Below are 15,402 nucleotides of genomic sequence, written 5' to 3'. Positions count from 1 at the left end.
TAGAATGCCACCAGTACAGAAGGAGGCCATTGGGCCCATCAAGTCTGCACCGATCCTCCGAAAGAGCACTCCTCACCCCCACCCTATCCCCGTAACTTCACCTAAACGTTGGAGACTAAGCGGCAATTTAGCATGGCCAATCCACCTAATCTGCGCATCTTTGGACTCTGGGAGGAAACTGGAGCACCTGGAGGAAACCCATGGCGACGCAGGGAGAGTGCCTTCTTTTTCCTTAGGTAGTGTTATTGGATCTTTCTTTCAGTCTGAGTAGGCAGATTAGGACCCTGGTTTAATAACAAAAATAGAAAATACTGGAAGAATTCAGCAGGTCTGGCAGCGTCTCTGGCACGAGAAATAGAGTTAACGTTTCAAGTCCAGTGTGACTCTTCTCCGGAACGATTCGATGTTGACTTTCTGACCAAGAACGTTTGATGACTAAATTGGAATTGTGGAAACTTGTTTCTTGTATAGCAATAATCAATGACTTTCATTCTATCAATCTAAGATGAATTTAAAGCGTCTTATGTTCTCCCATTACCAGTAACACTTCATTTGTGGATCCATAACATATTAAATGAAGCAGTTTGAATTGACCATAAATGTGCAACTTCAAAAGAAAGCAAATCTTCAAAGCAATGCTAATAGTGTATATGTAAAAGAAAAGTGTGAACATAGTTTTACTCTTATTACTGCTCAAAAGTCATATGATTCTATTCATTGCTCTTCCAAAGTTTACTGTAATCATGGGAAAACTAGGTGGTCAATTTTGCTTCATATTTTGCAACCTAATCTGTTTCACTGATGACCTGTGTTGGTGTCAAAGAAGACAGAATGGGGGGACAAATGGATTTCTGATATGAGAATCCTTAATTTGTAAAACAAAAAACCCTAAGCCCTTATGGGAAAGATTCTTTTAATAAAGATAAATAACATTTCTGATATTATATATCTGTCTGTTTAGCACAGGGCTAAATCGCTGGCTTTGAAAGCAGACCAAGGCAAGCCAGCAGCACGGTTCAATTCCCGTAACAGCCTCCCCGAACAGGCGCTGGAATGTGGCGACTAGGGGCTTTTCACAGTAACTTCATTGAAGCCTACTTGTGACAATAAGCGATTTTCATTTTTTCATTTCATATATATCCTTATATATATTTTATATTGAGTTTGGAGACAAATAGCAGTGGAAATTGACCAACTATCTTTTTAAAATTCTACCAGCTTTATAGAGATGGAACATGAAGTGGCTTGCCTGGACATCACTCCATTGGCTGAGGGTAGCAGTATGTCACCCTTGTGCTCTGTCGGGCTTTGGACAGATATTTCAGCTCGGATCCTCAAACTACCATCATTCGAAACATTGCATAAAGAAATGCTTGGGGGAGGTAAGAGATGCAACATAACTTTCTATACTGTTGGATTTTTTGAGTTTTTACTTGGGACTTATTTAAAATTTTGTAATTTTAAACACTTTGTCCTTTTACTTATCATAGGCCAGGATTTGTTGAAAGGAATTATAATTCTTTCAATTGTATTTTAAACCTCTTACCATGGAGCAGTAAAGGATAAAACATTAATATTAAAACTGGCTGAATTTTAAAAAAAAATTAAGACTTCTATGCATCACAGGTCAGCTAAGGACCTGGCAACAATAAGCTGATCTTGATGAAAAGATATATGTGGTTGAGTAAAATGACTTGTTTTAATCATATTCATGTGTCTAATTATGAGAAAGTTTGAGCAAGGAAGACGAAAGCAAAACTGTTGCACCATGGAAAAAAACCCGGAAGAGCTGTGTTACTGTTCAGAAAATTTCAAGGGCCCATCATTAGTTTTTTTGATATGTCATGCTTGTCGTTTCAAGCTTAAGAAAGTTATGAAGTTTCCTGTGAAATCTACGCAGTCCTTCTAAAGTGCACATGTTTAAGATTAATTCCAACAATAATGCATAATTTATTATATTGTCGGTAAAATCTTCTCTTGTATTAGATCACAAAATGCATTTTTATTGTTAGACGTCCGACTTTAAAAACAGTCAAATAAAACTTTGTATTTTAGGTTTGGCCTTTGCACATAAAGTGAGTGACATACTTTCCATTCCAGAAGTCTAGTAATGTCACTGCTGTACTGCTAACCTGCCTCCTTTCATGTTCACGTATGCACAGTATATTGCTGTTGCAAAGTTGAAATGAGCCAAAAGTAAGCAGCTAACAAAGTGCAGACTTTATAGGAGGGCTGAGATCTGCGTACTTTAAAAAATAAATCACGTACATTTTTTCTGTTAACCAAACCTTCTTTACTGTTGCTATTTTCTGAAATGTAACCACTTCCCGACTCCATTTCCTGCCATTTTTTTTTGTTTTTTTTTTTTTGCAGAGATCATTCCACGATCCATTTTGATGACAACATTTGAAGGCAGCCATTACCTGCTGTGTGCTCTGGGTGACGGTGCTCTCTTTTACTTTGGACTTGAAATAGAAACAGGTATAGTAATAATAGGTTCCTACTCGGGGAAATGTGGCTGCACCAAATATTTACAGTAGAATGGTTTCAGTTATTATCAAAGCTCATAGTGACATTACTGTATAGTCTTACTGCATAAAAATGCTATAAAAATTATATTTGTCATTTAAGAAAGGATTTAAAATTAGATTTGTGGTTTTGTTAGCTGGAGGGTTCCTGATCTTGGGTAACAAGGAGTGAAAATATCGAGCTAAAGAAAAGCATTTTTCTGACTTGAAAGACTAATTAGCAAAATTGAAGCTAATGGGATGAAAGGGGCTGTGACTGGATTTGAAATTGGCTGTAGGGAATAGTGGTAAGTAGTTCATTTTCAGTCTGGAAATCAAGTAAGATGCAGTGATGTTCCCAAGGAGCTGGTTTTAAGACAATTACCTCTTTTGAACTTGGGTATACAGGGCATAACTTCAAGGTTTGCAAATAATATGAAATACTGAAATGTGTCAACAGTAGGTGTATAGTAACATATTGGACTTATCAGCTAGAGCCATTGAACTGGAGTGAATGCAAATCACCCTTGATTTTAAAGGATTGTTTGAAGAGGACAGAGACAACATTTTCAGGGCTTTGAGGGGAAAAAAGGGGTGTGGGATTGATTTTCCAAGAACCAGCATGTGTGCCATGAGCCATATGGCCTCCTTGTTTGCTACAAGACTCTGAGGAAGGAAAATTAAAGGGCAGTCCAACAGTAAGTGCTTGACACATTGATATTTTTGTTTAACCAGGTTGCGCAACTTGTATGTCCACTCACCCCTGAACGAGACAAGGGAAGAATGGGGGAGGGTGGGGGGGCTTGAGTCAAGAATTCCCAGGTGTCAGTGGTGTCATGCAGTGCCCCTTTAAGAAAGGTTTTTGTCTTATCACATGGCTTCAGTGATGTCATTGGGTGGGTGGCGCTGGGCTGTGGCTGTGTGAGGTTTTTGGTTTCGCTTTCATTTTGATTTTGACTGCTGTGGACTACAGACAGAAAATAAGTGTTTTGGCCTGCTCTCCTCTTGGCCAGCTCCGCACCCAGGTCCTGGTACACTCTTAAGCTCACTGTCCTCCCAGGTACATTGCCTCGTTTGCCTGACCCACCTCGGGATCCGCTCTTTGTCCAAAAACCAATGCAGCCGCACCACCATCACCCTCGGTGGCTTGTTACCGGGCGGCTTCCTCATCAGCGCACTGTGCGCCCGGTCCACCTCCAGGGACCGTTCAAAGGCCCCCTCTCCCAGCAATGTCTCGAACATCCTGGCCACATACGAGCCCGGATCCGCTCTCTCGCTGCCCCCCGTTAGCCTCAGGTTCTAACTCGGGGACTGGTTCTCCAAATCCTCCACCTTCTCCTGTAGCCGCCTCTGAATATCTCGCATCATCCCCATCACGGCCGCCATCGAAGTAAGCTGCTCCTCATGCTCCCCCACCGTCTCCTCCACCTTCTGGATTGCCTGTCTTTGAGACTCCAATCTCATCTTCACGCGGTCGATCCCCACCTTAAGCGGATCCACTGTCCTCGCCAGGTCCTCCAGAGATTCCTTCCTCTGCTGGGTGAACTTCTTGTTTAAGAAGTCCACCAGCTGCTCCATAGACCACTGAGACGCTAGGGCCGGTCCCTTACCCTTCGCCAACCTCCTCTGTGTCCCAGGCGCAGCTTCTCGTTCCAACTGCTCCTTTTGCTTAAAACCACTTCTGGTCCACGAATCCCACTCTTCTTCCACCACTTCTGCACCTTTTTCCATCAACAAGTCCACCCGTTAGCCGGGGAAAAGGTCCAAAAACACCACCACAAGCGGGATATGTACTATAAAATGAAGGTCTCAATGGTTAGATGCTACTAAGTATGGTAACTGGCTGATGCAGATTTGTTTTATTTCTGATCCCTGAATTAGCTGGAGTATGATGAGCACACTAAATATACATTTCTGTCTGGGGATTAATGAGAAAAAATGTCAGGTACCCTGGTTTTGATCACTAGCCTGATGTCTCTGCTAAAAAGTGATTGTGCGGATGTGATCCGACTCCACCATAGTCACACAAAACTCAAGTAGTTTGCTGGCATACTGTTTTGGTTCACCTATGAAGAACAATTATTTCTGTAAGATACAAGAGGGTAACAAGTGCCTTTGGACTGAAAGGTACGTTGTGCAGTTCAGCAGAGGAAAGAAAATCTGAACATGGAAAGTAAACAAGTGAATTCTAATTATGATTATTACTGATAGCAATAACCTTATGTATTCTATTGTATTTTTAAATTAGGTTTGCTGAGTGACCGAAAGAAAGTCACACTGGGGACCCAGCCAACAGTGTTGCGAACTTTCAGATCTTTGTCCACCACAAATGTTTTTGCCTGTTCTGACCGTCCTACTGTCATTTATAGCAGCAATCACAAGCTTGTTTTCTCGAATGTTAACCTCAAGGAAGTAAACTACATGTGTCCTCTTAACTCCGAGGGATACCCTGATAGGTTAGTGGCAAATTAACAGTCTCCAGTGGCTGGGGACATTCAATGTTGATTCATTTACCAGAAGTAATTTTCTAAGTTTTCTATGTATATTTGTGGTTAATCTTTTATTTGCTAATATTCATCCATGCCTCGTCATCTCCAATCTTGATTTCTGCAGTGAAATTTCTCACACCCTGAGCTTCTGTGATTGCTTTCTGATTTTGTTTTGTTCCTCTCTATCCAACAGCTTAGCCTTAGCCAACAACAGCACTTTAACCATAGGAACCATTGATGAGATTCAGAAATTACATATCCGTACAGTTCCCCTTAACGAGTCTCCAAAGTAAGTGTTCCTCATGTATTGTTCTTGTCACAAGAAGCAAATATAAATTGTTTCAAGATGTTGGCTTTGTGATTAGTCTTAAATATTGTAACTGCTTAAGTGCTCTGAGCTTCCTTAAATTGTGTGCAGTTATACATGACTGGGTTCTGGGATTACACTGCAGGTAGTAACTTTGATCATTCCTGGGACTCTGGAGCGAAGCACTGAGCACGGCGAACTCTACCTCCTCCTGCGCAGGCTAAGCCTAATGCAGAAGTGGTGCACAGAGCACACCTGACCAGAACCCGAATGAGCAGGTTCTTCCCGGAGGTGGAGGACAAATGTGAGCGGTGCCAGAGGGGCCCGGCCAACCACACCCACATATTTTGGGCTTGCCCCAAGCTTGCTGGGTTCTGGACAGCCTTCTCGAGGCAATGCCCAAGGTTGTGGGGGTGAGGGTGAAGCCATGCCCAAAAGTGGCAATCTTCGGTGTATCTGAGCAGTCAGCTACACATGGGGAAGGGGGCTTTCGCTTCCCCAATCGCACGCCTGAGAATCCTGCTCGGCTGGCGACCGGCAGCACCACCCAAAGCTGCAGACTGGCTCGCTGACCTCTCGGAATTTCTGAAGGTCAGAGGAAGGCTTCCTGAATACTTGGGGGCAGTTCGTCGGCCTGTTCCAAAACCTGTTTGAGGGCAGCAATGAGGAGTAAGCTAAGAAAAAGATTTTAACAAAAAAAATCTCTGATAATTCCTGTTTCAACACTAATCAGCTTGTTGTACTAAACTTAAAAAAACATTCTGTTTCAGGAGTGGATTCATTAAGAGTATTCATAACGGGGATTGCTTCTCTGTCTCAAATGGTGATAAGTCATACATTGAAAATCCCTATCACAGAATAGTTTAATTAGGGGTGAGTGGGGTAAAGTACAATCCCTAAATCATACAATTTTCCCATGGACTAGATTGACATTTTTGATCCAGTAATTTGTGGTTTGGGAGTGAGCGTTCAAAACAAAGTTAGATCGTGGGATTTCCAGCATTTGTACCTTTTTATTAAACTATGGATTATGCAGTCTGGAGCTTAATGATAACTGTGGCATGTCATTCTGCACAACACAGAACATAGAACATTACAGCGCAGTGCAGGCCCTTCGGCCCTCTATGTTGCGCCGACCTGTGAACCCAATCTAAAGCCCATCTACACTATTCCCTTATCATCCATATGTTTATCCAATGACCATTTAAATGCCCTTAATTTTGGCAAGTCCACTACTGTTGCAGGCAGGGCATTCCACGCCCTTACTACTCTCTGAGTAAAGAACCTACCTCTGACATCTGTCCTATATCTATCTCCCCTCAATTTAAAGCTATATCCCCTTGTGCTAGCCATCACCATCCGAGGAAAAAGGCTCTCACTGTCCACCCTATCTAATCCTCTGATCATCTTGTATGCCTCAATTAAGTCACCTCTTAACCTCCTTCTCTCTAACGAAAACAGCCTCAAGTCCCTCAGCCTTTCCTCATAAGATCTTCCCTCCATACCAGGCAACATCCTGGTAAATCTCCTCTGCACCCTTTCCAATGCTTCCACATCCTTCCTATAATGCGGTGACCAGAACTGCACGCAATACTCCAAATGCGGCCGCACCAGAGTTTTGTACAGCTGCAACATGACCTCATGGCTCTGAAACTCAATCCCTCTACCAATAAAAGCTAGCACACCGTACGCCTTCTTAACAACCCTATCAACCTGGGTGGCAACTTTCAGGGATCTATGTACATGGACACCGAGATCTCTCCTCACACTTTTCTACATTAAACTCCATTTGCCACCTCTCAGCCCAGCTCTGCAGCTTATCTATGTCCCTCTGTAACCTGCAACATCCTTCCGCACTGTCCACAACTCCACCGACTTTAGTGTCATCTGCAAATTTACTCACCCATCCTTCTACGCCCTCCTCCTGGTCATTTATAAAAATGACAAATAGCAGTGGCCCCAAAACAGATCCTTGTGGTAAACCACTAGTAACTGAACTCCAGGCTGAACATTTCCCATCAACCACCCATCAACTGTCTTCTTACAGCTAGCCAATTTCTGATCCAAACCGCTAAATCACCCTAAATCCCAGGCCTCCGTATTTTCTGCAACAGCCTACCGTGGGGAACCTTATCAAACGCTTTGCTGAAATCCATATACACCACACCAACTGCTTTACCCTCATCCACATGTTTGGTGACCTTCTCAAAGAACTCAATAAGGTTTGTGAGGCACGACCTACCCTTCACAAAACAGTGTTGACTATCCCTAATCAAATTATTCCTTTCTAGATGATTATAAATCCCATCTCGTATAGACCTTTCCAAGACTTTGCCCACAACAGAAGTAAGGCTCACCGTATAGTTGAGTATAGTTACCGGGGTTGTCTCTACTCCCCTTCTTGAACAAGGGGACAACATTTGCTATCCTCCAGTCTTCTGGCACTATTCCTGTAGACAATGACGACATAAAGATCAAAGCCAAAGGCTCAGCAATCTCCTCCCTAGCTTCCAGAGAATCCTAGGATAAATCCCATCCAGCCCAGGGGACTTGTCTATTTTCACACTTTCCAGAATTGCTAACACCACCTCCTCATGAACCTCAAGCCCTTCTAGTCTAGTAGCCTGTATCTCCGTGTTCTCCTCGACAACATTGTCTTTTTCCTGTGTGAATACTGAGGTAAAATATTCATTTAGCACCTCTCCTATCTCCTCGGACTCCACGCACAACTTCCCACTACTGTCCTTGACTGGCCCTACTCTTACCCTAGTCATTCTTTTATTCTTGACATACATATAGAACGCTTTAGGGTTATCCTTGATCCTACCTGCCAAAGACATCTCATGTCCCCTCCTGGCTCTTCTTAGCTCTCTCTTTAGGTCCTTCCTAGCTAACTTGTAATTCTCGAGTGCCCTAACTGAACATTTACGTCTCATCTTTACATAAGCCTCCTTCTTCCTCTTGATAAGTGATTCAACTACTTTAGTAAACCACGGTTCCCTCGCTCGACCACTTCCTCCCTGCCTGACAGGTACATACTTATCAAGGAGACGCAGTAGCTGTTCCTTGAACAAGCTCCACATTTCAATTGTGTCCATTCCCTACAGTTTCCTTCCCCATCCTATACATCCTAAGTCTTGCCTCATCACATCATAATTGCCTTTCCCCCAGATATAACTCTTGCCCTGCGGTATATACCTAACCCTTTCCATCGCTAAAGTAAACATAACCGAATTGTGGTCACTATCACCAAAGTGCTACCTCCAACCTACCTCCAAATCTAACACCTGTCCTGGTTCATTATCCAGTACCAAATCCAATGTGGCCTCGCCTCTTGTTGGCCTATCTACATACTATCTACATAGAATCATCTTTGTAATCCTTTCCTCTACATCTCTGGAACTTTTCGGAGGCCTATAGAAAACTCCCAACAGGGTGACCTCTCCTTTCCTGTTTCTAACCTCAGCCCATTCTACCTCAGTAGACGAGTCCTCATCAAACATCCTTTCTGGCACCGTAATACTGTTCTTGACTAACAATGCCACCCCTCCCCCTCTGTTACCACCTTCCCTGAGCTTACTAAAATATCTAAATCCCGGAACCTGCAACAACCGTTCCTGTCCCTGCTCTATCCATGTCTCCGAAATGGCCACAACATCGAAACCCCAGGTACCAACCCATGCTGCAAGTTCACAACAGCTTTGTTGACTAGGCCAGATGCTGTTTTTAACATGACCATGGACGAAAAAATGTTCATTCTACTTTGAGTTCTGCAATACGTTATCTGGACATTGAAATAAATTAATGAAATCAATTTAAAATGTTGATTCGCAATGTACCTTTCTGCTTAGCTATTTGCTTTTGAGGCCCAAAGCAGTTATGCAAGCTGCTACAGATTTAATGTACAATTTGAAGGGTGCAGACAGTTCCAATTAAAGCATTTTATGTGGAAAATGGCAGTTATTTCACTTCTCTTCCTGTGTTTAGTTATTAATGACACCCAAGAAGGCAATTCAGGATGTTTCACAAAAAGGTCAATTATTTTGTTTTGAGGGCCCAAGTCGTGACATTTTGATGGCAACATCATATCTATATTTCAATTTTGTTGTGACGCACAATGCTTCTGGAAGGATCCAACGTTATCTCTTGGATCTGGAGTCCCAGTGTTGCAGGGAAACCTACCCATTTGAAGGGGCTGGTTTAGCACACTGGGCTAAATCGCTGGCTTTTAAAGCAGACCAAGGCAGGCCAGCAGCACGGGTTCAATTCCCGTACCAGCCGGAATGTGGCGACTAGGGGCTTTTCACAGTAACTTCATTTGAAGCCTACATGTGCCAATAAGCAATTTTCATTTTCATCTATAGCAATCTGGGCAGTGTTCAGAAGATTTGTCTGAAACACAGTCCAATTACTCCTGGATAGATCAGGACACTGTGCTGGAAAATGTACTGATTGGACTCAGTTTGGCATCTGGGGTCACTCAAAGCTTTGCTTCATTCAGGAAGTAGTATGACTTATAACTAATGCATAGTGCTGCGTTGGTTTCTAACTGAGTGTGGGAATGTGATTCTGTTGCTCATTATGGTCAATCTGCGAAAGGAAATTGCATCTACTTGTATTCTTATCTGCTATCCAGGCTAAGCATTGGTGCTATAAATTGTTTAATTACCAGAAGGTATCTGTTGTAGACCTCCATGTTTTGGTTCAATGTGTTACTGAGTTTACTCATTTCAGATTATATGCTCTGTGCTTTTAACAGCAGTTGTGTGTTATATGATTTCAATACACAAGTCACTTATTAACGTATATTTGAAGGTGATTTTAATCTATGCAATCCATGGGAGGATCAAAGATGGTCTTTGCTATGAAGCATTTACTTCAAGAGATTGGAACAGGTTTTAAATGATTTAAAAGCCACAGTAGCAAATGAGCACAACATCGTAGAGGTCAACACTTTTCTTTTGAGAAATAAATTGCATCATGCAATACACACACGTGTTTAGTATAGAAAGTATGAAAATCTCAATCAGTACTTGCTGGTGACTGCAGTTGATTCAAGGAGGGTTTATGCCCTTCACCAGTCCGATCTGGACCTCAATTTCCACAATGTGTTTCCAAGAAAGTAATAGTTTGAATCATGCTCGCTCTTTCCAGTCGTCCATACAAATCAGAAGGTTTCAGCTTAATATTTCTAGTCTCCAGTAAATTCATTGATTACAGCTGAACAGCACTTAGGGCATTACTATGCTTAGTCTCAGCAGGCAACAGTTGGCCTCAACATCTTGGGCTAGAGAGAGAAAATTCAACCAGGATTTCACTTCCTATTCACTATTCAGTGGTCTCTTGGAAAGTGAGACAGATTTGATCTTGATTTCAATCTCAACCCTACGTTGGAATGGCCTGCTTATATATGCACACTTTTGAAATGTCGTGCTACCCATTAGACGAATGATCATTTGAGGCGGCATGGCGGAACAGTGGTTAGCACTTTTCCCTCAGTGCCAGGAACCCAGTTCAATTCTGGCCTTGGGTGACTATTTAGTTTGCACGTTCTCTCACTGGCTGCGTGGGTTTCCTCTGGGTGCTCCGGTTTCATCCCACAGCCCAACGATGCCAATGTTAGGTGGGTTAGCTATGCTAAATTGCCTCTTTGTGTCTAGAGATGCGCAGGTTAGGTGGAGTTACAGGGATAGGGCGGGAGATGACCTATGTAGGGTTCTCTTTCAGAGGATTAGAGTAGACATGGGCTTAGTGGCCTCCTCTGCATTGGAGGGATCTGTGGTTCTAAGGTGTGGTTTGAGGCAAGTGTTACCTGTGGCAATGCACCCAGCAAAAGCCAACATGGACAAAAACAGAAGAGAGAAAGCTGCCACATAAAAAGGCAGGCATTGAACCAAAATGTAATGTATCCTGTATTGTCTAGGTTGACGACCTTTGTAAACATTTTGATATTGTTTAATTTAAAAGATTAAACTACAAAATTAATAAAATATTCTTGGGATTTATGAGAATAGAAAGAATTTTATTTTAACAATTATGCAATAAAAACAACAAATGCTGAAAATGCGCAGCAGGTAAGTGGGCAGCTAAGAGAAAAGACGGGGTAACATTTTGGTTCCACAAATGTTTTACTGAATTTTTTTCCAAAACCCGCACTTTTTTGTTTTGTTTTTGTTTTTATGAATGGTGGGTAAGGTGTCAGAGACTGGAATTGAGGGGGTAGCATGTCTAATCAGAAGAATAAGCAAGATAATAGTTGTGTTGCTACAGGATAGCAGGTAGCTGACGACAAGTTACAAGGCAGTAATTCAGTTAAACACGTACGGTGCAATCTGTCAGAACAAAATGAGTGTTTATGATGCAGCAAGTGGCATCATTTCTGCAGTGAACTCATTGTTGGATTTAATTTACAATTTTTGTTTTATGAGTTGAATGTAATTTTTTGTGCTCATCATCAGGATGGTTTTAGTGCTTAGAATAGAATACTTCAATTTCAGCAACCGTCTCAATGTCGTACCTGGGTCAGGTGCAGTACATTTCCTCAACCGTACTCCAACAACCTGGTTGGCCCAAACTGTGGTCAATCTAAATAGTACCATAATCATACCGAAGTTTAACGTCACTGATGGCAATTGCATTTAGATTGTCCCGCTTCAAAGTGAAATCTTTTGTTCCTTCGATTTAAAAAAATAAAGTGAACTGAATTTAATTTTAATTCTACTTTGGGCAGATTGAGTATAGTGGAGAAGTGTTGAAAACAAAATAAAGACGAGATTTATAGAGAAAGTCAGTGGAAATGGCATCATATTGGTTTTTTTTTAATTAACTGAATTTAAGGGGTGTTTTATGCATATGTTTTGAAATAAATTTTGCAAAAGTAAAAAATATTCTTTTTTGTAAGGCCTGCACTGAAATTTGCTCAACCTAGTTTCCCATGCTTTTTGTGGTTTCTCTTACCTTTTCCTTGTTCTGCAGGAGAATTTGTTACCAAGAGGCATCACAGTGTTTTGGTCTGGTAAGCAGCAGAGTAGAAGTGTTGGACCCAAGTGGAGGCACCACTGTACTGAGACCAAGTGCTAGCACTCAGGTAAAAGCATGCATGATGAAGATGCGTTAAGTTTTTATTGAAAAACTTTTGAAAACAAGACCTGCATTGAAAAATGGATCATGACTGTTGAGAGAGAGAAACCGGAGCAGATTCCAAACCCTCATGTAGCCTTTGCTATTGGAAGTTTTTTTTTGACAGAGTCAAGATCTGTTGGAGCTCAGTGAGGATTAGGATGAAGGCTGGTTGGGGTTTGGTACAGGACATGGTACAGGCAGCAAAGTTTAGGATGGTTAACAGTTTGGAAGGATATCACAGGTATCTAGTCTAGAGGTTTAAAAGGTTTTGCCAAAGGTTCTGTGGTAATGGGCAAAAAGTGGGTTATGGGACAATATAATGCTGCAGCAGTGGAGGTAAGTGTACATAGCAGTTTATAGGGCATACGGTTTGGCATTCAATTCTAGGTCAGTGAGAATGCTGTGATTATTGTGCATTTGGTTAAGCCAGAACATGCAGAAAGAGCAATGGAGACAAAAACAGATGTGAAATTTTGATGAAAGCTTTGGTCTTCCCTGATGTTCAATTTTTTAACATTTTATGCCTCATCCACAACTTCATGCCGAAGTGGCACTCCAACACCATGGAAGTGGTCATGGGGAGAGATGGAACTTTTGTCTGAACTTTGGACATGTCATTGAAGTACGTCATGTATTTGAGAACGAGAAAGGGACCAAGCGCGCGTGAGCGAAGGCACTGTGTGGGCTCATGAGGGAAATGAGAGGGGTGGACCCGTGAAGGCTCTTGCACCTGAGGGAGTGGGAGTATTCGGTTTTCTCCTCTGTTTGTAAAGTTTATTTGAGGATAGACTTTTTCGTAGTAGGGAAGGCATTGCTGGCTGGGATTAGCAGATCAGAGTATTCAGCGATAACTATCTCTGATCACATGCCACATTGGGTGGACATGGTCCTGGAGAAGGGGGTGGTGCAGAGGCCGGGATGGAGAATGGATGTGAGGTTGCTGGGGGATCAAAGTTTCTGTGAGAAGATGGGGAAGGTGATTGAGGAGTACGTGGGCTTTAACTGTACAGGGGGAGTATCGCAGGTGGTGGTATGGGAGGCCCTGAAGGCGGTAGTGATGTGCGAGGTGAAATTATTTAAGACCAAGGTGGGTAAAGAACGAGAGGGAAGAGTGTCAAAGGCTGATAGAGGAGCTGTTCGAGGTGGGCAAGAGGTACGTGGAGGATGCAGAACCGGCCCTTTTGGACAGAAGAAGGGAGCTTTCGCTTTGTTTGGTTGTACACTGGAAAGGCGGTAGGCCAACCGAGGTGGGCAAGGGGAGCGATTAATGAATACAGGGAGAATGCTGGCAGGCCAACTTCGGAGGGAGGTGGCGGCGAGGGAAATAGTCCAGGTGCGGGATACGACGGGGAAATTGGTGGTGGCCCCGGACCAATTAATAAGGTGTTTGAGGAGATCTTTGAAAAATTGTGTAGGTCGCAGCCACCGGAGAGGATCAGGGCATGGGGGAGTTCCTGGACTGTTTGGAGTATCCGAGGCTGGAGTAGGAAGATGGGGCCAGACTGGATAGGTCAGTGGAAATTGAGAGGATGCTATTGGGGAAGGTGGTAGGACCAGATGGGTTTCCAGTGGAGTATTAGAAGAATGTAAAGACAAATTGGTGCTGTTGATGGTGGGGTTGTTCCAGTAGGAGATGGGGTGCTACCACAAACGTTGGGGCAGGCTTCAATCTCCCTGCTGTTAAAAGAAAGATATGGGCCTGACGCAGTGTGGGTTGTATAGGCCTATATCGCTACTGAATGTTGACGCCAAGATACTGACGAAGGTACTGGCAGCTAGGTTGGAGATGTACCTCCTAAAGTGAGAGGTTTGTGACAGATATGGGGCGAAATTCTCCGTTATCGGCGCAAAGTCCGCCGATCGGCACAAAAAACGGCGCAAATCCGACTTGCGTCACGCCGCAAAAATCGGCGCAAATTCTCCGGCCCGAAATGGGCTAGCAGCGACGTGACGGGATCCGCGCTTGCTCACGTGGTTCACGCCGTGCAGCGTCATACACGCCGCATGGCGTGACGGCTCATAAGGACGCGCTGCTCCCCCCCACCCGACCGGAACACCCGACCGGATGGCCGGCCGCCGCTCAGCCCCGAGGTTCCAGTCACGGGATGTGGAGGCGCTCCTGGACGCAGTGGAGCAGAGGAGGGAGGCCCTGTATCCCGGGCACGGCCGCAGAGTTGCCCCACGCCACAGCCGGCGTCTGTGGAGGGAGGTGGCAGAGGCCGTCACCGCTGCGGCCCTGACACCACGGACAGGCACCCAGTGCCACAAGAAGGTGAACAACCTCGTTAGAGCAGGCAGGGTGAGCCTCCCCCCCCCCCCCCAGCCCGATATCCATATCCCCCCTCCCCCATATCCCCCCTCCCCCATATCGCCCCTCCCCCATATCGCCCCTCCCCCATATCGCCCCTCCCCCATATCGCCCCTCCCCCATATCCCCCCTCCCCCATATCCCCCCCTCCCCCATATTCCCCCCCTCCCCCATATCCCCCCTCCCCCATATTCCCCCCCTCCCCCATATTCCCCCCTCCCCCATATTCCCCCCTCCCCCATATTCCCCCCTCCCCCATATTCCCCCCTCCCCCATATTCCCCCCTCCCCCATATTCCCCCCTCCCCCATATTCCCCCCTCCCCCAGATCCCTCCTCCCCCATATCCCCAAGTGAATCCAGCCCTAACCTTAACCTCTGCAATACACACGCAACCGATGGCGTGCATTCATATACCTGTCTAACACTGTTGCCTTTTACCCCTGCCAACCCCCCCCCCCCCCCCCCCCCCCCCCCCCCCGCCACAGGAGAAACGGGCACACAACACCAGGGAGCATGTGAGGAGGCCCCACTGATGAGAGGCCACTGACCGAACACGAGGAAAGGGAACTGGCTGGCGGACCTGAGGACTGGGAGGTTGCTGATGCAGAGGTCGGGGGCGTACTAGCAAGTGAGCCACCGACAGCCCGTCCCATACCCCCCTCCCCTAT

General features: G+C 44.4%; 1 protein-coding gene across 1 annotated transcript in view; it reads left to right on the top strand.

Annotated features, from left to right (window-relative positions):
- ddb1 (damage-specific DNA binding protein 1) overlaps positions 1-15,402 on the top strand; it is a 118,458-nt gene that overhangs the window by 52,267 nt on the left and 50,789 nt on the right. Inside the window, exons 14-18 of the mRNA XM_072518998.1 lie at positions 1,219-1,382; positions 2,374-2,481; positions 4,756-4,963; positions 5,190-5,285; positions 12,279-12,390. Coding sequence (XP_072375099.1) covers positions 1,219-1,382; positions 2,374-2,481; positions 4,756-4,963; positions 5,190-5,285; positions 12,279-12,390 — 688 coding nt within the window. The remainder of the gene's footprint in view (positions 1-1,218; positions 1,383-2,373; positions 2,482-4,755; positions 4,964-5,189; positions 5,286-12,278; positions 12,391-15,402) is intronic.

The sequence above is a fragment of the Scyliorhinus torazame genome, chromosome 10 (genome assembly GCF_047496885.1).
Source record: "Scyliorhinus torazame isolate Kashiwa2021f chromosome 10, sScyTor2.1, whole genome shotgun sequence".
Classification (NCBI taxonomy): domain Eukaryota; kingdom Metazoa; phylum Chordata; class Chondrichthyes; order Carcharhiniformes; family Scyliorhinidae; genus Scyliorhinus; species Scyliorhinus torazame.
Note: the sequence above shows the minus strand (reverse complement) of the source record. Positions and strands in the feature narration are given on the sequence as shown.